Source organism: Acipenser ruthenus, chromosome 9, assembly GCF_902713425.1.
Source record: "Acipenser ruthenus chromosome 9, fAciRut3.2 maternal haplotype, whole genome shotgun sequence".
NCBI classification, from domain to species: domain Eukaryota; kingdom Metazoa; phylum Chordata; class Actinopteri; order Acipenseriformes; family Acipenseridae; genus Acipenser; species Acipenser ruthenus.
Genome location: NC_081197.1, coordinates 56,508,043 through 56,523,412, shown reverse-complemented (window position 1 = coordinate 56,523,412; position 15,370 = coordinate 56,508,043). Strand labels below are relative to the sequence as shown.

The 15,370-nt window shown below is 38.3% G+C and overlaps 2 protein-coding genes across 2 annotated transcripts; one reads left to right on the top strand and one right to left on the bottom strand.

Annotated features, from left to right (window-relative positions):
* Positions 1-44: 44 nt before the first annotated feature.
* On the top strand, positions 45-9,843 carry LOC117406375 (protein SGT1 homolog). The gene is made up of 13 exons (XM_059030289.1): positions 45-183; positions 302-350; positions 1,076-1,166; positions 1,545-1,614; positions 2,028-2,098; positions 2,211-2,264; positions 2,954-2,982; positions 3,983-4,014; positions 4,553-4,649; positions 5,732-5,839; positions 7,992-8,079; positions 8,317-8,489; positions 9,430-9,843. The coding sequence occupies exons 1-13, from the start codon at positions 170-172 to the stop codon at positions 9,529-9,531; spliced, it is 978 nt and encodes a 325-aa protein (XP_058886272.1). The 5' UTR covers positions 45-169; the 3' UTR covers positions 9,532-9,843.
* A 292-nt stretch (positions 9,844-10,135) lies between these two features.
* Positions 10,136-15,294, bottom strand: LOC117406374 (leukocyte cell-derived chemotaxin 1-like). The gene is made up of 7 exons (XM_059030288.1): positions 15,137-15,294; positions 14,628-14,768; positions 13,313-13,453; positions 12,891-13,004; positions 11,895-12,048; positions 11,335-11,501; positions 10,136-10,793 (listed from the first exon to the last, which is right to left on the bottom strand). Exons 1-7 carry the CDS (start codon positions 15,206-15,208, stop codon positions 10,569-10,571), a joined length of 1,014 nt encoding a protein of 337 aa, XP_058886271.1. The 5' UTR covers positions 15,209-15,294; the 3' UTR covers positions 10,136-10,568.
* Positions 15,295-15,370: the final 76 nt, after the last annotated feature.

Genomic DNA, 15,370 nt, shown 5'->3' with positions numbered 1-15,370 from the left:
AAACTCCAAGCCACTAGAGGTCAGTACAAACCTGTGTTCTCAGTCCTTCCGATTCTGCTGTTTTCGTCTTTGGTGTGTGAAACTCTTCGTCGCAGTTTCTCGTTTCAATCCCAGAATCCTCATCCAGAACTTTCTAAACGGTAGTGGAAAACACAGAAACCAGGCAGTCATGGCAAATGAACCGTAAGTGTACACAATAAAATATAATTAAAATTAAATAAAATATATATAGAACAAAAGTAAATTAATGAGTTTCATGCAAATTCAATACACGGTATAATTTATAATTATTTTATTTCAGAAGTTTCCCCGACAGCGTCATAGACGAGGATCCTAAGAAAGCTTTAGAGGTACAAAATAACTTGTTTTCTCACTATTGTGTTTGAATAGGTACTGGCTGATTTTACAAAGGTTACTTGATCTACATAGTAGACGTGTATAGTTAGAATCTGATAAGATGACAGCTTCGTTAAATCGCTTGTTGGAGGAGGCGTGGTACTACACTTTAATTTCTGGAACAAGATCGCTTGATGATGGTGCATTACTAGAAAGTATTAACAAATACACTTAAATATCTTGTCTTCTATTTTAGCATACTTTAGAATATTGTAAAATACTTTTGAACGTTATTTTTGTTTGCATGATGAAAGTTTTGATTGGGATATCCATCCAAACTACTGTACAGTGTTAATGAAATTTAATATATTTAATTTCTTTTTAATTACTGTGCTACAGTCATTTTTAATGGATCGTAGTGAACGAGGAGTGCTTTTCAATAGCACCTCTTTTTTGCTGGGGGCTGGGACAGTTACTGCTTCCAAATGTCAGTGGCCAGTTCTGAAGCAGCGTTTCTCGCTCGTGTTCTGTTATTTTTCAATAAAAAAAAAAAAATCTAATTGACATTTAAGCTTTTGGAGCAACATTAGCTATTGGGGGGAAACACTGCTATTTACAAAACTTAATGTATTGTAAGAAATCTCGTTGCTGCTACTAGAGCTTCTGTTGTCTCAAATACACTTCAATATGATTTTATAAAACGTCTGAGAAATGAATGCTGTTACTGATCTTTCCTCAGGATCTTAGCAGGGCATTGGAGCAGAAAACCGACAGTGCAGAGTGGTACTGTCAGAGAGCTTATGCTCATATTTTACTAAAGAACTACAGCAGTAAGTATAGCCCGCATGTTTATTATACACCCAAAACACACCAGTGTGAGCATACTTTGAGAGTAAATAGCTTCAGATGCATTTTGTTTTTACCTTCCATTATACTGTATGTGTGTTGTTTGTAGTCGTTCTGTGGCTTTTGAGTTCAGTTCTAGTGTGAAAACTATTGCCCTTAAAGATGCCATTGCCCTTAAAGAAATGTCCCTCCGATGCTTTGATTTTGTTCACAAGACGAACCAAAACATTTCTAGTTTTTAGTTTGGGGAGAAACAAAAAAAGCCCCCATTGTAACCATGACAACTTTGTAGAAGCAGACCAGCAGAATAAGCTCTTCTGTTTCAAAGTGCTTACACCCAGACTCACGTCATTGTTCTATAGATGCTGTTACAGATGCAAAGAAAGCCCTGGAGTTTAAACCAAACTGTGCCACAGCGTTTCTGAGATTAGGGTATGTATGTCCCAGCGCTGGCACTCAAGTGCCTTTGCTTTACCATTGTGTTGAAGTGCTTGTCAACTGGCATCGCTCTTGATATCTATTCACACAATACTGCTACCACCAAATATACCAGACTTGTATATCTGCTAGTGCTACAAGAATGTTGTCTTAAGTAAAGAAAACAAAGACCCAAATGGTTAGAAGCAGGATTTTAAAATATGATGATGGTCACTCTGTTATTGTGTGTTCTAGCTGCTGCTGCATTGTAAGCAATTTCTTCACAGAGTAAAAGATAGCTAGTATTTAATCTGTAAATGTACTGGACTCAATCCAAGATGACAGGTATTCTTGGGTGACTGCTATTCTTTTGTCAAGTGTGGTTCGATAGGTTGACAGTGGTTAAACCTGTAACCTTTTTGTTTTAGAATTGCTGAGTACCATTTGAAAAATTACCAGTCTTCTCGAGAAGCCTTTGAGGAAGGACAGAAGATAGACGGTAAGTGTCTGGTACATTCAAGATTGGAACAGAGAGAATGCCCTTTAGCTCTTTTGGGAAGTGTAAGATGGTTTTCACCACACTGACCTTGTCCTGTGTTTATTGTTCCTAGGTTCAGAGGGCAGCTTCAATGTTTGGATCAAAAGATGTGAAGAAAACATGGATTGTAAGTGTTTCCATAATAATGGTTTCTTTCAGACATTGCTAGGTTTATAAATCCAATATATATTGGATGATTCGTCATGGAATGACCGATATATAACTCACACAGATGGGACTCGTAGTTCCCAGAAACTCTGCATATATATATATATATATATATATATATATATATATATATATATATATATGCATGCCTATAAATACCCCCAATGTTTTTTTTCGAACACACTTTCCCTTGACAAAGGTATGTTAACCATACCAATACGTTGGTAAGTTGGCTCTTTGAGCTAAAAACAAACAAACAAAAATATATATATTTTGTTACTTACTACACTGATATCTTCTATATTCGAATTACAATTATCAGCAAGCCCAGAAAAACTACTTGTCTGACATTGGTGTTGGTGGTTGTACTGGCGTTCCATAACGCCCCTATGTAAATACTGCTTTGCCTTCATCCTCTTAGCTTCTCCATTAATGATATGTTTAAAGAATATCCTTTTCAAAACTAATTTTTACTTTTAATACACGGTATAATTTTTACTTTGAATACACAGTACTTTGTGTCTTGCTGGCTTTATTATTTTACAAGGTTTTAAAGCCAGACTGAAATTGTAGAACATGGAGGTAAACCTGACCTGCTGGTCTACCCTTGATTTTATAAAGGAGTTTGATTTATTTATTTGTCAACAGTGGGAAAGCATGAGGTGACATCTGAGATGGTAAGTACAATGCAAATACAGAGATGACTGATTGTACATACACTGGGAGTCAAAGTAGTTTGCCCCAATTGTCATGTTTTTTTTATTTTTTTATTTAGTAATCGCCAATTGATTTTACCCCATTTTTTTCTCCCAATTTGAAATGCTCAGGCAAAGAGTACATTATTCCTGAAATCATTTGACCCAGAAAAAACCCTCAATGAAGTATATTCTTAGGCTCAGCTCACCGCTACCACCCCTGCGCTGACTCGGGAGCTGCGAAGACGAACACACGCTGTCCCCCGAAGCGTGTGCCATCAGCTGGGCGCTTCTTTACACTCTGCAGGCCCGCCATGCAGCCAACCCAGAGCTACAGCGTCGGAGGACAACGCAGCTCTGGGCAGCTTACAGGCAAGCCTGCAGGTGCTCGGCCAGTCTACAGGGGTCGCTGGTGCGCGGTGAGCCGAGGACACCCTAGTCGACTTAAGAACCCCCCCACCCCCGGGCGGCACTCGGCCAATTGTGCGCCGCCCCCTGGGAGCTCCCATTCACGGTCGGCAGTGGAATAGCCTGGAATCGAACCAGCAAACTCCAGGCTATAGGAGCGCCTATACTGGATGCACCACTCGGGAGCCCTGCCCCTCCAGTTGTCATGTTTAACATTACGTCTCGACAGGGTGACCCTTTTTTGTATATAACTTGGCCCCTTTTGTAGGTATGACATCTTTATATGACTGGTCCCTTTGTTTATTTGGCTGTATTTCTACATTTGGAGTATGTTTTGACAGTATCTCCTCTGTACATACAAACATGCCAGACGCACACACTTACTTCCACAAGGTGGTGCTGTTGTAACATAAGTATGAAAATTCTTGACGTGCTTCAGTGGAGATGAACGTATTCATAATTCTATTAGATGCTAAAATGTAACCTTTACCTTGCAAATACAATGTGACAATGTTAACATTCACATTTCTATTTTTCTGTATTATTACCCAACTCAAATGGACATTGGATTTAGACAACACAGAAGACAGCACCGCAAAAAATAAAGTAAGTTTAGATTTATAAATGCGTACATTTTGTAGCATGCTTGCTGACACATGTAGACCTAGCAGTTCCTGTTGATAAGCACAAGTACAGCACACTGTGTTTTGCAAAGCTGCATACGTTCCCAAGAGCTGTATAGGTGTTTTGTCTGTTTAGACTAGGTAGTTGATGAAATATTATGGGATAAAGAATATTGTGGTGCAACATAAAAACGAATGTTCAAAATGCATATATAAATGAGATATGAAATAAATGGGTAAATATATCACATTATATAAAAATAATAATAATTGCACCCTATGTACTTAACACAGCTTAATATTGCATAACAGCACAGGAATTTACATTGCCACTAGTGTACCTGTATAGAGCAGTCCCGGCAAACATCTGAGAAACCCGAGGCTGAAAAAGTGCTACTTGTACCTGAAATAGACCAGAGCGCCTTGACGGAGGAAACACATCTTGAAATGGACCAGCAGGGAGAGATGCTTCATCTTTATTGAGAAACAATATGCTGAAACAGTCCTGTGTTTATTATCAGATACGATTGGTACCAAACAGAGTCTCAAGTTATTGTCACAATTATGATCAGGAATGCACAGAAGGATGCTGTAAAAGTACAATTTGAAGATAAAAAGGTAAGGTTTTAGTTTTTTTAAAAACTTGTTTCCAATACTGACACATATCCAGTGGTCTAAATGCTGATATCCAATAGTGTCTTGGATCTCGATAAACAGACAATTTATCAAGCGCAATACAAAATACTCCTCAGCTGGTTAGGTGTTTCCTCGCAAATGTATTTGAACCAGTTTTTTTTTTTTCATAGATCTTAGCTCGGCTAAGTAGTGTTTGTGACAGAAGTCAGATTAGTCAAAGAAACATATCAAGCAGATTATGAAGATGCTCATACCCAAAAATCAAAGCTAAACCTGCGTTTGATCTGTTCTATAAACTAATTAAAACTCCAGTCAGTAAAACCAGTGGTGCGCATCAGGTGGTAATGAGATCAAATATTTATTTTATTAACAAGACTGGGAAGTCTTTGGGGCTTCCCAGTCCGGGCTGGCTTCAAACGTAGCCCATATGGCTGTGATAGACTTTATATGAATGTTTTGGCTTGGTTCCTTTTGGGTTAGTTCCGACTCCCTGTGACAGCTGATTTGTGATCCTTGCTGAGGCAGATAATGAGGCTGTTGTAATCCTTGGCTGAAGGCTGCCTCATTAGACTTGTACAAGGATCAAGGTACTTTACAAGCTGCCACTAGCATACAAATATTGCCAGTGTTATTGTGTGGCAGAATTTTTCTTGATTGTTTAAAGTTTCCTACTAAAAAGCTTGCAGTGTGACAATGGAAACTACAGCAGAGGCTGTCCTGTCCAGATCTATTGTTTTTTTTTTTTTTTATAGTTGGAGTTTGTACTTGATTTATTTCAAACATTTTTGTATTTAGATGATCCACTTTTGGTTAAAACAACTTACTACTGGTGCATATGACTTGTTTTAACACCAACGTACATGTTTCTGTTTGTTTGCAAATTAACATATAGGCCGAATTTTATTCACAGCAGTGAAGGAAAGCGCCGTTTTAAAAGTGACACGAAATGAACTGGAAATCAGAAATATAAACGTCTGATATTGCTGAACATCCAACCATGTTGTTCTGGTAAAGAATATTGAAACTACAATAAATAAATAACAGCAGTTTATTTTTTTCTTTAGTTGAATGCAGCTGTGAAACTAGCATCTGAAGATGACTTTAATCTGAACATCGATCTTCTGCACCCCATTGTTCCCTCACAATGCACATTTAAAATTGTTGCATCAAAGGTAAGATGGATTTTATGTACCGGTATGCACATGCATACACTGTTTTCTTCTCATTGTTGTGGAGCAATTTATAATTTGAGTGTGGCACATAAGTGGGACCTGGCTGAATTTGACACAGTATAGAGGTAATTCCTTTCATTTGTGTCTTTGGTGGAAACTCATTATGAAGTACAGGGCTGCTGTGCTAAGCTGCTATTTGTCATAGCTATGCTTTTTATTATCAAAACAAAAAACTTGGCCTATACAATACACATCACATTAAGTTAATGCTTGGTGTTAAACTTCTGAATACAAAAACTACTTTCCAAGTCTGTTTTTTAATGGAATTTACATGCAGTCTGCATTAGCCGAAGGTTAAGTCTGTTACCTACTTTAGATGCCTCTGGAGGGAGACAACTTTCTAGCCAGATAAACAGGTTGAGATTAAATGAAAGCACATGCTCAGTGCTTTATATGTCATCAGTTGCATTTAGTTTTAGTTCGTAAGCAGAAACAGAATCAATGTGGTTCACTGTTCACTGTAGAACTTTAAATTGAACCCAAAAACACTGCTGCTGTGTGGCAGCTCTGAAACCATTATCTCTCTTCCCACCCCCAAACTTTGTTTGGGCACAAGAACAGCAACTCGATGCAAAGAGTACATTATTCCTGAAATCATTCTACCCAGAAAAAACCCTCAATGAAGTATGTTCTTAAACTGGTCAGGAGCCCAGTGTGTGAACAGTGTGGTACCTGTTAAGTAAATTGCTCATCTCCTGTACAAGGGTCCTGATTGCTCATAACCATGGAACTTGGTTATTTAAAAACATATTTTAAAACAAAGGGACTTCTGAAACTCAGGACTGTGTGCAGCAAACAATCTAACTTGATAAATGACAAGACAAAGATCTTACTCCTTACTGAATTGTACTGTTTGTTCTACTTGCAGGATGAGATGTAGAGGAGTTTTGACAGATCCATAACTGTAATTGGTTGATTTCTTATGCATGATTTGGTTTCCCTGCAGCTGTCCAGGCAGATTGCAGTGTATGTAAGCTGTGTTGTCTCAGCACAGTAGCGCGCTTCAGCAGTTGGCTGTCGGGAACACAGGGTCAGCCTTTACAAAGCTCTGCTTGTTCTGAGGGCCGAAGGGTTCTCCAGGTTAGACTGGCTTCAAGACTAAAACATTTCACTGTTCAAGCTAGGAATTCCACACGGAACGTTCTCCCTCTGATTTTTAATACAAACATCAACACAAGGTGTATTGAAGAACAAAAAGCATAGACTGTTTTGTGTTATAGAGCTGACAGATCTGGGGCTGAGCACAGTAATGAAGACCCTATCTGGAGCATTTCTCTGTTTGATTTTGAAGTTATGTTTAAGTTGCAGATGAACACCCACTCCCCTCCTCCCCCTTACAATATATTGTATTAACTTTATTTCCTAACCACTTGCACCCTCTTGCTACTGTTTTCTTATTTTCTTTAAACTCTAGAATCAAAACAGAAGCCACTATTATGATTTACAAAGGAATGTAACATTAAGAAATTGTAGGTTGTTTTTCTACTATAATAGGATATTTACTAACATGGGATTGCCTGCCTCAATACAATGATCAAACCAGTATTTGCACTCAAACTGCAAACAAGCTGTTCTTATGTTAGCACAATCCCTGATCAACAAACTAGACACTTTCTATTACATTAAAAGTAACATTTGCAGATCGCACATATGTATTTCTAGAAGCCCCCACAGCCATTTGCATGTGTGTTTTGGCTATAGTCCAAGCTAGAGTCTCTGATCCCAGAAGACTGAGTTTCAGTCTGAAATATTTTGCACCTCCTAAGCCTTTTCTGTGTTAATATGCAAGAGTTTAACCACTTCAGTACCCTGGCTTGCTGTCCAGTTTTATCTACTTCATTGGAGCGCTCTTTTTGAAAATTAGGTTCCTCTTCAAAGCCCGATTTATGCTGATGTTCATATAGCCGGTTGACTGGAGTCCCGTTACCAGATGAAAGGGTTTTACTGACACAAGCCCCAAAATAGGATTTTTATATTCATCATTCATTTATGTACACAGTCCTTAATGGGAGATTTAATGTTACCAAAATGTTCAATTAAACCTGGGATATTTAACAGTCAACTAACCCTGTTTCAATACCCTTGTTAATAGATTGAGATTAAAATGAAGAAGGCTGAAGCTATCAGATGGGAGAAGCTTGTGGGAGAAGCTGTGGCAGATGTGAAACACTTCACTCCAGGTCAGTGCTGTGTTATAGATAGATTAGATTATCAGTCATTGAAAGACAACACAGTAGTCCTAGAACAGATGCATGAATATCAAACCTTATTCATGAAAACAGACTTCATGCAATATGGCCAGAAAAATTGGTATGGTATCGGCCTTATAACTTGGAATACTAGATTTAATCTAAAGTTAAATATTGATCACCTTGGATGGTGTACTATTGTAAAGTATTTACTGTTTCTTTGTATAGACAAGTATCCTTCCTCTTCACTCCACACAAGAAACTGGGACAAACTAGTTGAAGATATTAAAGAGGAGGAGAAGAATGAGAAGCCAGAAGGAGACGCAGCTCTTAACAAACTGTTTCAGCAGATATACTCGGACGGCACTGATGAAGTCAAACGTGCCATGAACAAGTCATTTGTAAGTAAAGTGCATTGAACTTATTATAACGATTATACAAAAATATAGGTGGAAGTTGTTTGAAATTGTAAACTTGGTTGCTTTTCCGCAACTGTGGCCAATGTGGGGTGCGTTAATCATTTATTATTTTCCATTCATGGTTTTGCGCGGGGAGGTGGCCCATAGCCTCTTCCTATCTGCTGCACTGGGATGCATGTAACTGTTCATGATTTTCCAGCCAGCCTCTCGCAGGTAGCCGTCGAGCACCCAGGGACGAGGCCTCCGGCCAGATTTATCTTTCATGGGCCCTGAGCACCCAGCACAGTTCATTAAATCATCTGTAATTGCAATCATCCATCATTGCGGATTCTCTGAGCTGAATTATTCTGTTTGTTTCAAAACGGTTGGGTGGTCTCTTGCATGTAATTCACCAGCATCTTGGATGTTAGCAGTGATGATTCAGTTCATTCTTTTTATGAGTTGAGTAACATTGGGTTGAGTGTTATGTACAGATGTAGACTATTTAAAGCTGTGAAGCAGTGTTGTCCAAAGGCCCACACATGTGACTATGTAGAATATGTCCTAGTTCAGTTTCTAGTTGGTTAGTCTTATGTTAGGTAGAAGCAAACATTTACATACATTTGAAAGGACCATCGTAAGTGCCCTACAAGTCAGAGCAGGAGAAATCAAGGACAACTCTTGTGCTTCCCTGTGAACATGCAACGGGAAGCAGGCAGGGACTGAATTCTGATGAGCTCTAATGAGAAAGCGCTTCAAAGGAGCACGATTCATCTGTAGCATGTATACTGTGTATTTTTTGTACACCATTTTAGCATTCAACACTGCTTTCATGGGCTAACTTGTATATAAATGATTTTCTTGTAAGAATTTGGAATATTGCAGTGCCATATTGTTTCATAGATACAGCATTGCCCTCTTTAATAGGCTTGGTTTGTTTCAGATGGAGTCTGGAGGAACCGTTCTGAGCACCAATTGGACCGATGTTGGCAAAAGAAAAGTAGACGTGTGCCCTCCAGATGATGCCGAGTATAAAAAGTTCTAGTGCCATTCTAGCAGTCTGCTAATCAGACACAAATCTTTAGCTCTGTACCTCTTTGTTCATAGAATGTAATCTTTCGTTCAAGCACTGACAATGCACGGCTGCTCATTTTGGCATGTGATACAAGTTCTATAGTTTACAACTTTCCTAAAAAAAAAAATGTGCAAAGGAGCGTGGTTTTTTGTTTTTAACACCAATTTCTAAACTTATTTTTTTGTTTTCCAGAAGTGCTTTTTTTCCCCCACCTCTGATTTTAACCATTCGGGTTAATTTCATCCACTTTTGCAGATATAAATAAAACTAATTGTAAATACATTTTTGCTGTCTGATTTGGTTAAAGTTAAGCCACTTTTTTTGTTGTATCATGACACAGCTGTCTGTGGGGTTTTTGTTTCAGTTGGTCATGTTTAACATTCATTAGTGTATAGTAATTAGAGCCACAGTATAGTGGAGAATGTGTTTCCTCTTGGTTTAGTTATATAACAGACCCATATGAAAATAAATACCTACCCCCATTAGGGTCTCGAATAAATCTGCAATAGAAATTCTGGGATGCTCATAAGAGAAAGATTATATTTCCCTACTACTGAAAAATATAAATGAGAACCAGGAGCAAAGTGTTGTTTTATTAACAAGTACATTACAAAGGATGAGAGGAGGGAATAGCGTAACAACTGTGAGAGCTTATCAGCAAACTATAGCTTGTTAAAAAATAAAATAACATTAAGTGTGACATTTCAACCAGTGCAATCTATTGCAACATAAAGTAATGTGAGAAAGGGTGAGTTAATATTCTAGCGTATGGGCATTAAATAATACAAATTTACTAAAAGACATGCTTGCTACGGTCTGCAAAAGTGACGTGATCTGCAATGAGCTTAACACATACATAGTTACAATCTTATTACATTTATTTACATCCAAAAAGAGTGACTATTTTATTGCATTTAAAATACAATTCAGGCCTGGCAGAGTATTTTAAAGGCTGCTTAGGTTTGTGTTAGCTGAATTTCTATATTTTAACACTGTCAACCTCTAGTTTACAGAACACCTAATATGCGTCCGACCCACCAGCTGCATGGCATAATTACTCTGCAGGCAACACGGCATCCCCGATGATCATAAGGCCAGGGCCAGTAGCCACCCAAGGGTTCACATATCCTCTGGCAGTGTGTGTAGCTGCGTCGGCACTCGGCACAACAGATTCCTTGGTGGTCCAGCATAGGGTCGAAGGTCATGGTACCCCCCTCTCCTTCCAGCATTTGCTATGAAATAAATTGAGAGTAATTCAGATGGCAACATTGTCAGTCTAATATCAGGATGAAGGAGCTGGTGGGTTTCCATGTCATGATGGCATTGGCTGGAGGGTTTTGTTTCCATGAAGAAAGGGAAGGCCTCTGTTTACCAAGTGACCTCAGCAGCTGTGGATGAACTTGCAGCTGCTCCAGTCTGATGTGTCAGTTGCTGTCCTTATTTGACAGGCTTTGAAAGAGGCTTGTTATGGGTTTGGGGATAAACGGAGTAAATGAGGTAAGAGTGACCGAAACGCTCATTTATTCAGTCCTTTGGCATTTGTGTGAGAGGCCAGATGTAATTTCTCAGATATTTGCTTATACTAAACTATATTACATAAACAACTGTTGACATTAAGAAATTGGGTATGCTGATGATGCTGAAATGCTTGACTATGGTTCTTAATTAGTTTTACCTTCAAATACAAAAGTCATCTCCAATATTCTGTGTGCTTGAAGTAAACCTTGCAAATATATATATGCCTAGTAAGGGAGGTCAGCAGTGGACACTTACATGGTAGGGGTTTTCTGGATTGAAGTCGGGTTTTTCCTCGGCTGGTTTTGAAGTAACATTGTCACCTTCAACTTTGCCCTCTTCTGCATCGGTTTCAAATTCCTTCTCATCATAATCGTCTGACTGCCGTCTTGCGCGTGGTACTTCTCGTTTCTTCCTCTGACCATCTAGAAGAGAAGAGTGGTGCTTCAGAGTTTCCAACATATGATTGGGATCTTACTAATATGCTTCATACCATCACATTTTCAGAACTGAATTTTGTATGAGAAAAGGGCCATTGACATTGTCTACTCTTTCTATGTAAAGTACAACCCCTAAAGTACCAGATTAATTATAATAAATACAATACCAGGACTTGATATGTATTAACCCTTTCCATGTGAGTAGAGAGCTGCCTTAGACATATGCTTTAATTATTTTCTGGAACTTGATGGCACACAAGAAAAGGCTGATCCAACAAAAACACAATTTCCTTTGGAATAGCTTTTTAGGATTCAGCACACTCATTGAATAATAGTAGGATCTGAAAATCCACAAAAAACATGGTGTTTATTCCATACCTTTGGGATATGTTGGCCTGAGCCAGAAAATGGGAAGATCGCTGCAAAGATCCATGATTTTGGTGCTCAAAAAGCTGCTATCTTTCACTGGCTGGTCTGCAGCCACCCAAATGAGGGACTCCTCATCAAACTTAACTGGCATAATCTCATCCTCCTATCAAAAAAAAATATATATATATTAATTTGATTAACAAAATATTTCTATGCATCAGACTTTCTATTGCTTAAAAGAGTCTGAACATAATTGCTCATATTTAATTAAATTGTTAAGATGGTTTCAATTTCAAAGAAAGAACTGAAAATTAAACTTGGATTTATTTTTCATTAACAGCATTAACAGCCTCTGTAAAGGAAATAGCTGGTGGCTGGGCATGGCACTGCTTCACATATTTGGCACATGTTTAGCGGTTATCCCAATAGGAGTAGATTCCTTCGTCTGGGTGGTGTGGGAAGTGGTTGGCCTGTATGAACAGCCCCAGGCACAAGAGCAGGCTTTGTGACTCAGAAGCCTGCAGCTGCACCTCATCAACTCCCCTGGTAGCAGGCTGTACACAAGTAAGTAATTCATTGGTGATACAAATGAATTACTAAAACAAAGATGTACTCCACACAGATTGGGTGAAAAACGATGGAACTATACAGTAACATTGCTGTGAATGCGTCTGTTATAATACATAGGCTGTACAGTGTTCTTAGCTTGAGTGTTATGGGAAAACTTGTAAAAGACAAAGTCAAGTAGACCAACGCTTTGGCTAGTGTCTCCACTGTAATGCACAGTACCTTACTCTGGTGATGGACTGGTTACAACGCCTGCTTGAGTTTGTCCCATCTAACTTTTATATTGGAATCTATCAAGTGGGTGTTTTAATGGTGTAAATGAATTATCAACAATCCTGCAAGACATTTTGAAGACTTTCATTAATTCATTAATTTAACTCTGGTCCTGGAGAGCTACTGTGACCAGGGTTGGAGACCCCTTATATATAAAGTACATACCAGACCGAAAGACACGGACTCCTTATTAAGACTCTCAACATCTGGAATGTGAGCTTTAGCTTGTGCTTTAATGTAGCATTTCTCTCCTCCAGCAAAACGAATCCCTGTGATTCCCTGGAATAAATACACACCACGTTAAAGCATCAGTCTGATGAATATGATGTGCATTTACGTCACTTCCTACTACAATTAAACCATCAGCTCAAAAATGTAATTAACAATATGTTGACAACCTTAAAATAATAAGATATAACGTGTTACGAATTCCAGTGGACAATCATAAAATAACAACTACTGTATGCTATTTGAATTCATCACGTCACAGAAACGTTATTTTTTTTATTGAATTGATTGATTTTGAAACGGTGTATCGGAAGTTCCTGAGTGTATTTTGGTTGCCATTACTGGCGGTGCCCACTTACAATATGGAAGTCATGGACTTCAACGGCCTCTTCACTCCCACTTCCAGTTTTGAACGTTTCCAAGTTATTTCCGGCATCAATTTCCAAGGACCCCTCCTCCACTTTTCCATTGATGCTCATGCTGTAATGCACATTGTACACCTGTGGAGAATGGCGCACTTTAATTCCTTTCAAACACAAAGCAGCCTGCTTTCTGTTTTGTAAAGTACCTAAGGAGTTGGGTACACTCCCCCCAAAAAGGTTTACATTCACTGGAGTGTGTTTGATCAAAGAGAACTCTTGTTGGGCATATCAACTTAGTCACTGGACTACAAGTTGTGATATTTAAGATGTGTTCATGACAGGCAGTACAGATTCCAATTCCAATAATACACCGTCATACAAATAATGATGATTGCTGACACAATTGTTGCATATTACTAAAAACCCGTATTAGAGCGCATATGAAATACAATTTACTTTCAATTTCTTTTTGATATGTCATTTTTTTTTTTTTTAATAAACAGCTGCCATTAGAAAAAGGTTTTAGAAACCTGAAAAATGTCACCGGGCAGTGGCAGGAGTAACACGTTGTACAATGCAATAAAGCTTATTGTACAGGTAAAACGTTTTTTTTGTTTGTTTTGTTTGTTTTTTTGTGGTAAACCTTTTATCGCCTATATGCCAAATGCGGAGCTCAAAGTAAAAGTTCCGACTGCTAATTAGAATAATAGGTAGGCTATTTGAAAACAACACCAGTACATTAGTTTAATAAATAAAATCGAACCTTTAACTTTTGGTAAAAAAATTTGAGTTGAGAACACATTCTCATTCACAATGAAGACCTGGACGAGAGACTTAAAATAGTGCAGCAGCTTTCAATCCACTGAATTACGTTTTAAATAAAAGAGAGGTAGGCTCGAGTTTTGTAAGATAAAACTATGAAAGGCTCACTCGTATTCACATCATTTGCAAATACATTTTTTATAGTCTAGTTGAACATTTTAATAATTTTTGTTTTTGTGTTTTTTTTTAATGCATTCATATTTGTAAGAAGTCCTGAACGTCATAATTGCCTGGGAAAGTTGAAAAGAAATAGCTCTCCAAAGCACAACTACGATTGCTAGATGAATCCACCTCTCGGTCCCAGGGCAGCCAACAGACCCTCTCAAGCCAAGTACGTTTTCACTGACACCAAACTTCATTATCAACACCCACCAATAACTATTAAACGCTCAATCGCGCTGGATGAAGGAATGTTAAAAGAAAATCCAATGGCAAACGTTTGTCATTCGTTATCAACAACCCAGAGCGAATAGAAAGTGAAAATTCCTACATGCTTGTCGGTGACTTTCCAGAAGTAAAACGCCCCGATCGCTCCAAATAGAAGCAGAGCCGCCCCAGCAATAAGCACAACAGCTCCAATTTTCAGCATCCGACCGTTGCTGGAAGGTTTTACCGTGACTGCAGTGTATGCCTAAATAAAGACAGGGAATAATAACAATACAGTATACACCTTTATAAGCCAATGCATCGGTATATTTAATTTAAGGTTCACGTTGGCATGTATGTAACAGCTTATATATATATATATATATATATATATATATATATATATATATATATATATATATATATATATATAACAAAAAGTACTGATATTAAGTGAACGTCTCACGAAAATAACGCCTTTACCTTTTTCTTTACGCAAGACTTACCTACAGGTGAGCTACGTGCAATACAATATTTTTTGGTATTCCAAAACTATCTTTAACACAATAGTTTGCCTCCCAGGTATTAAATGTCCTGGCCTGTGTGATAAAAGACAATCTTGACCATACTTACTGGTGGAAAACATTGTTCCACATCTTCTGGCCCCGCCAAAGCGATGGGCACTTTCTCCGAGCTCTCTGCCATGCTTGTCTTTGCTCTTGTGAGTGGGATTGCTGCACCTTCCACTCTACAGGCTGCTGCAACGTGACCAGAATTCCAACGCGAGTGTTATATTACCCCTGTGTTCTGGTCAATGGTAGCAGCCCACCAAAGAAAAATACACTACATTATTTTACCCACAACGTC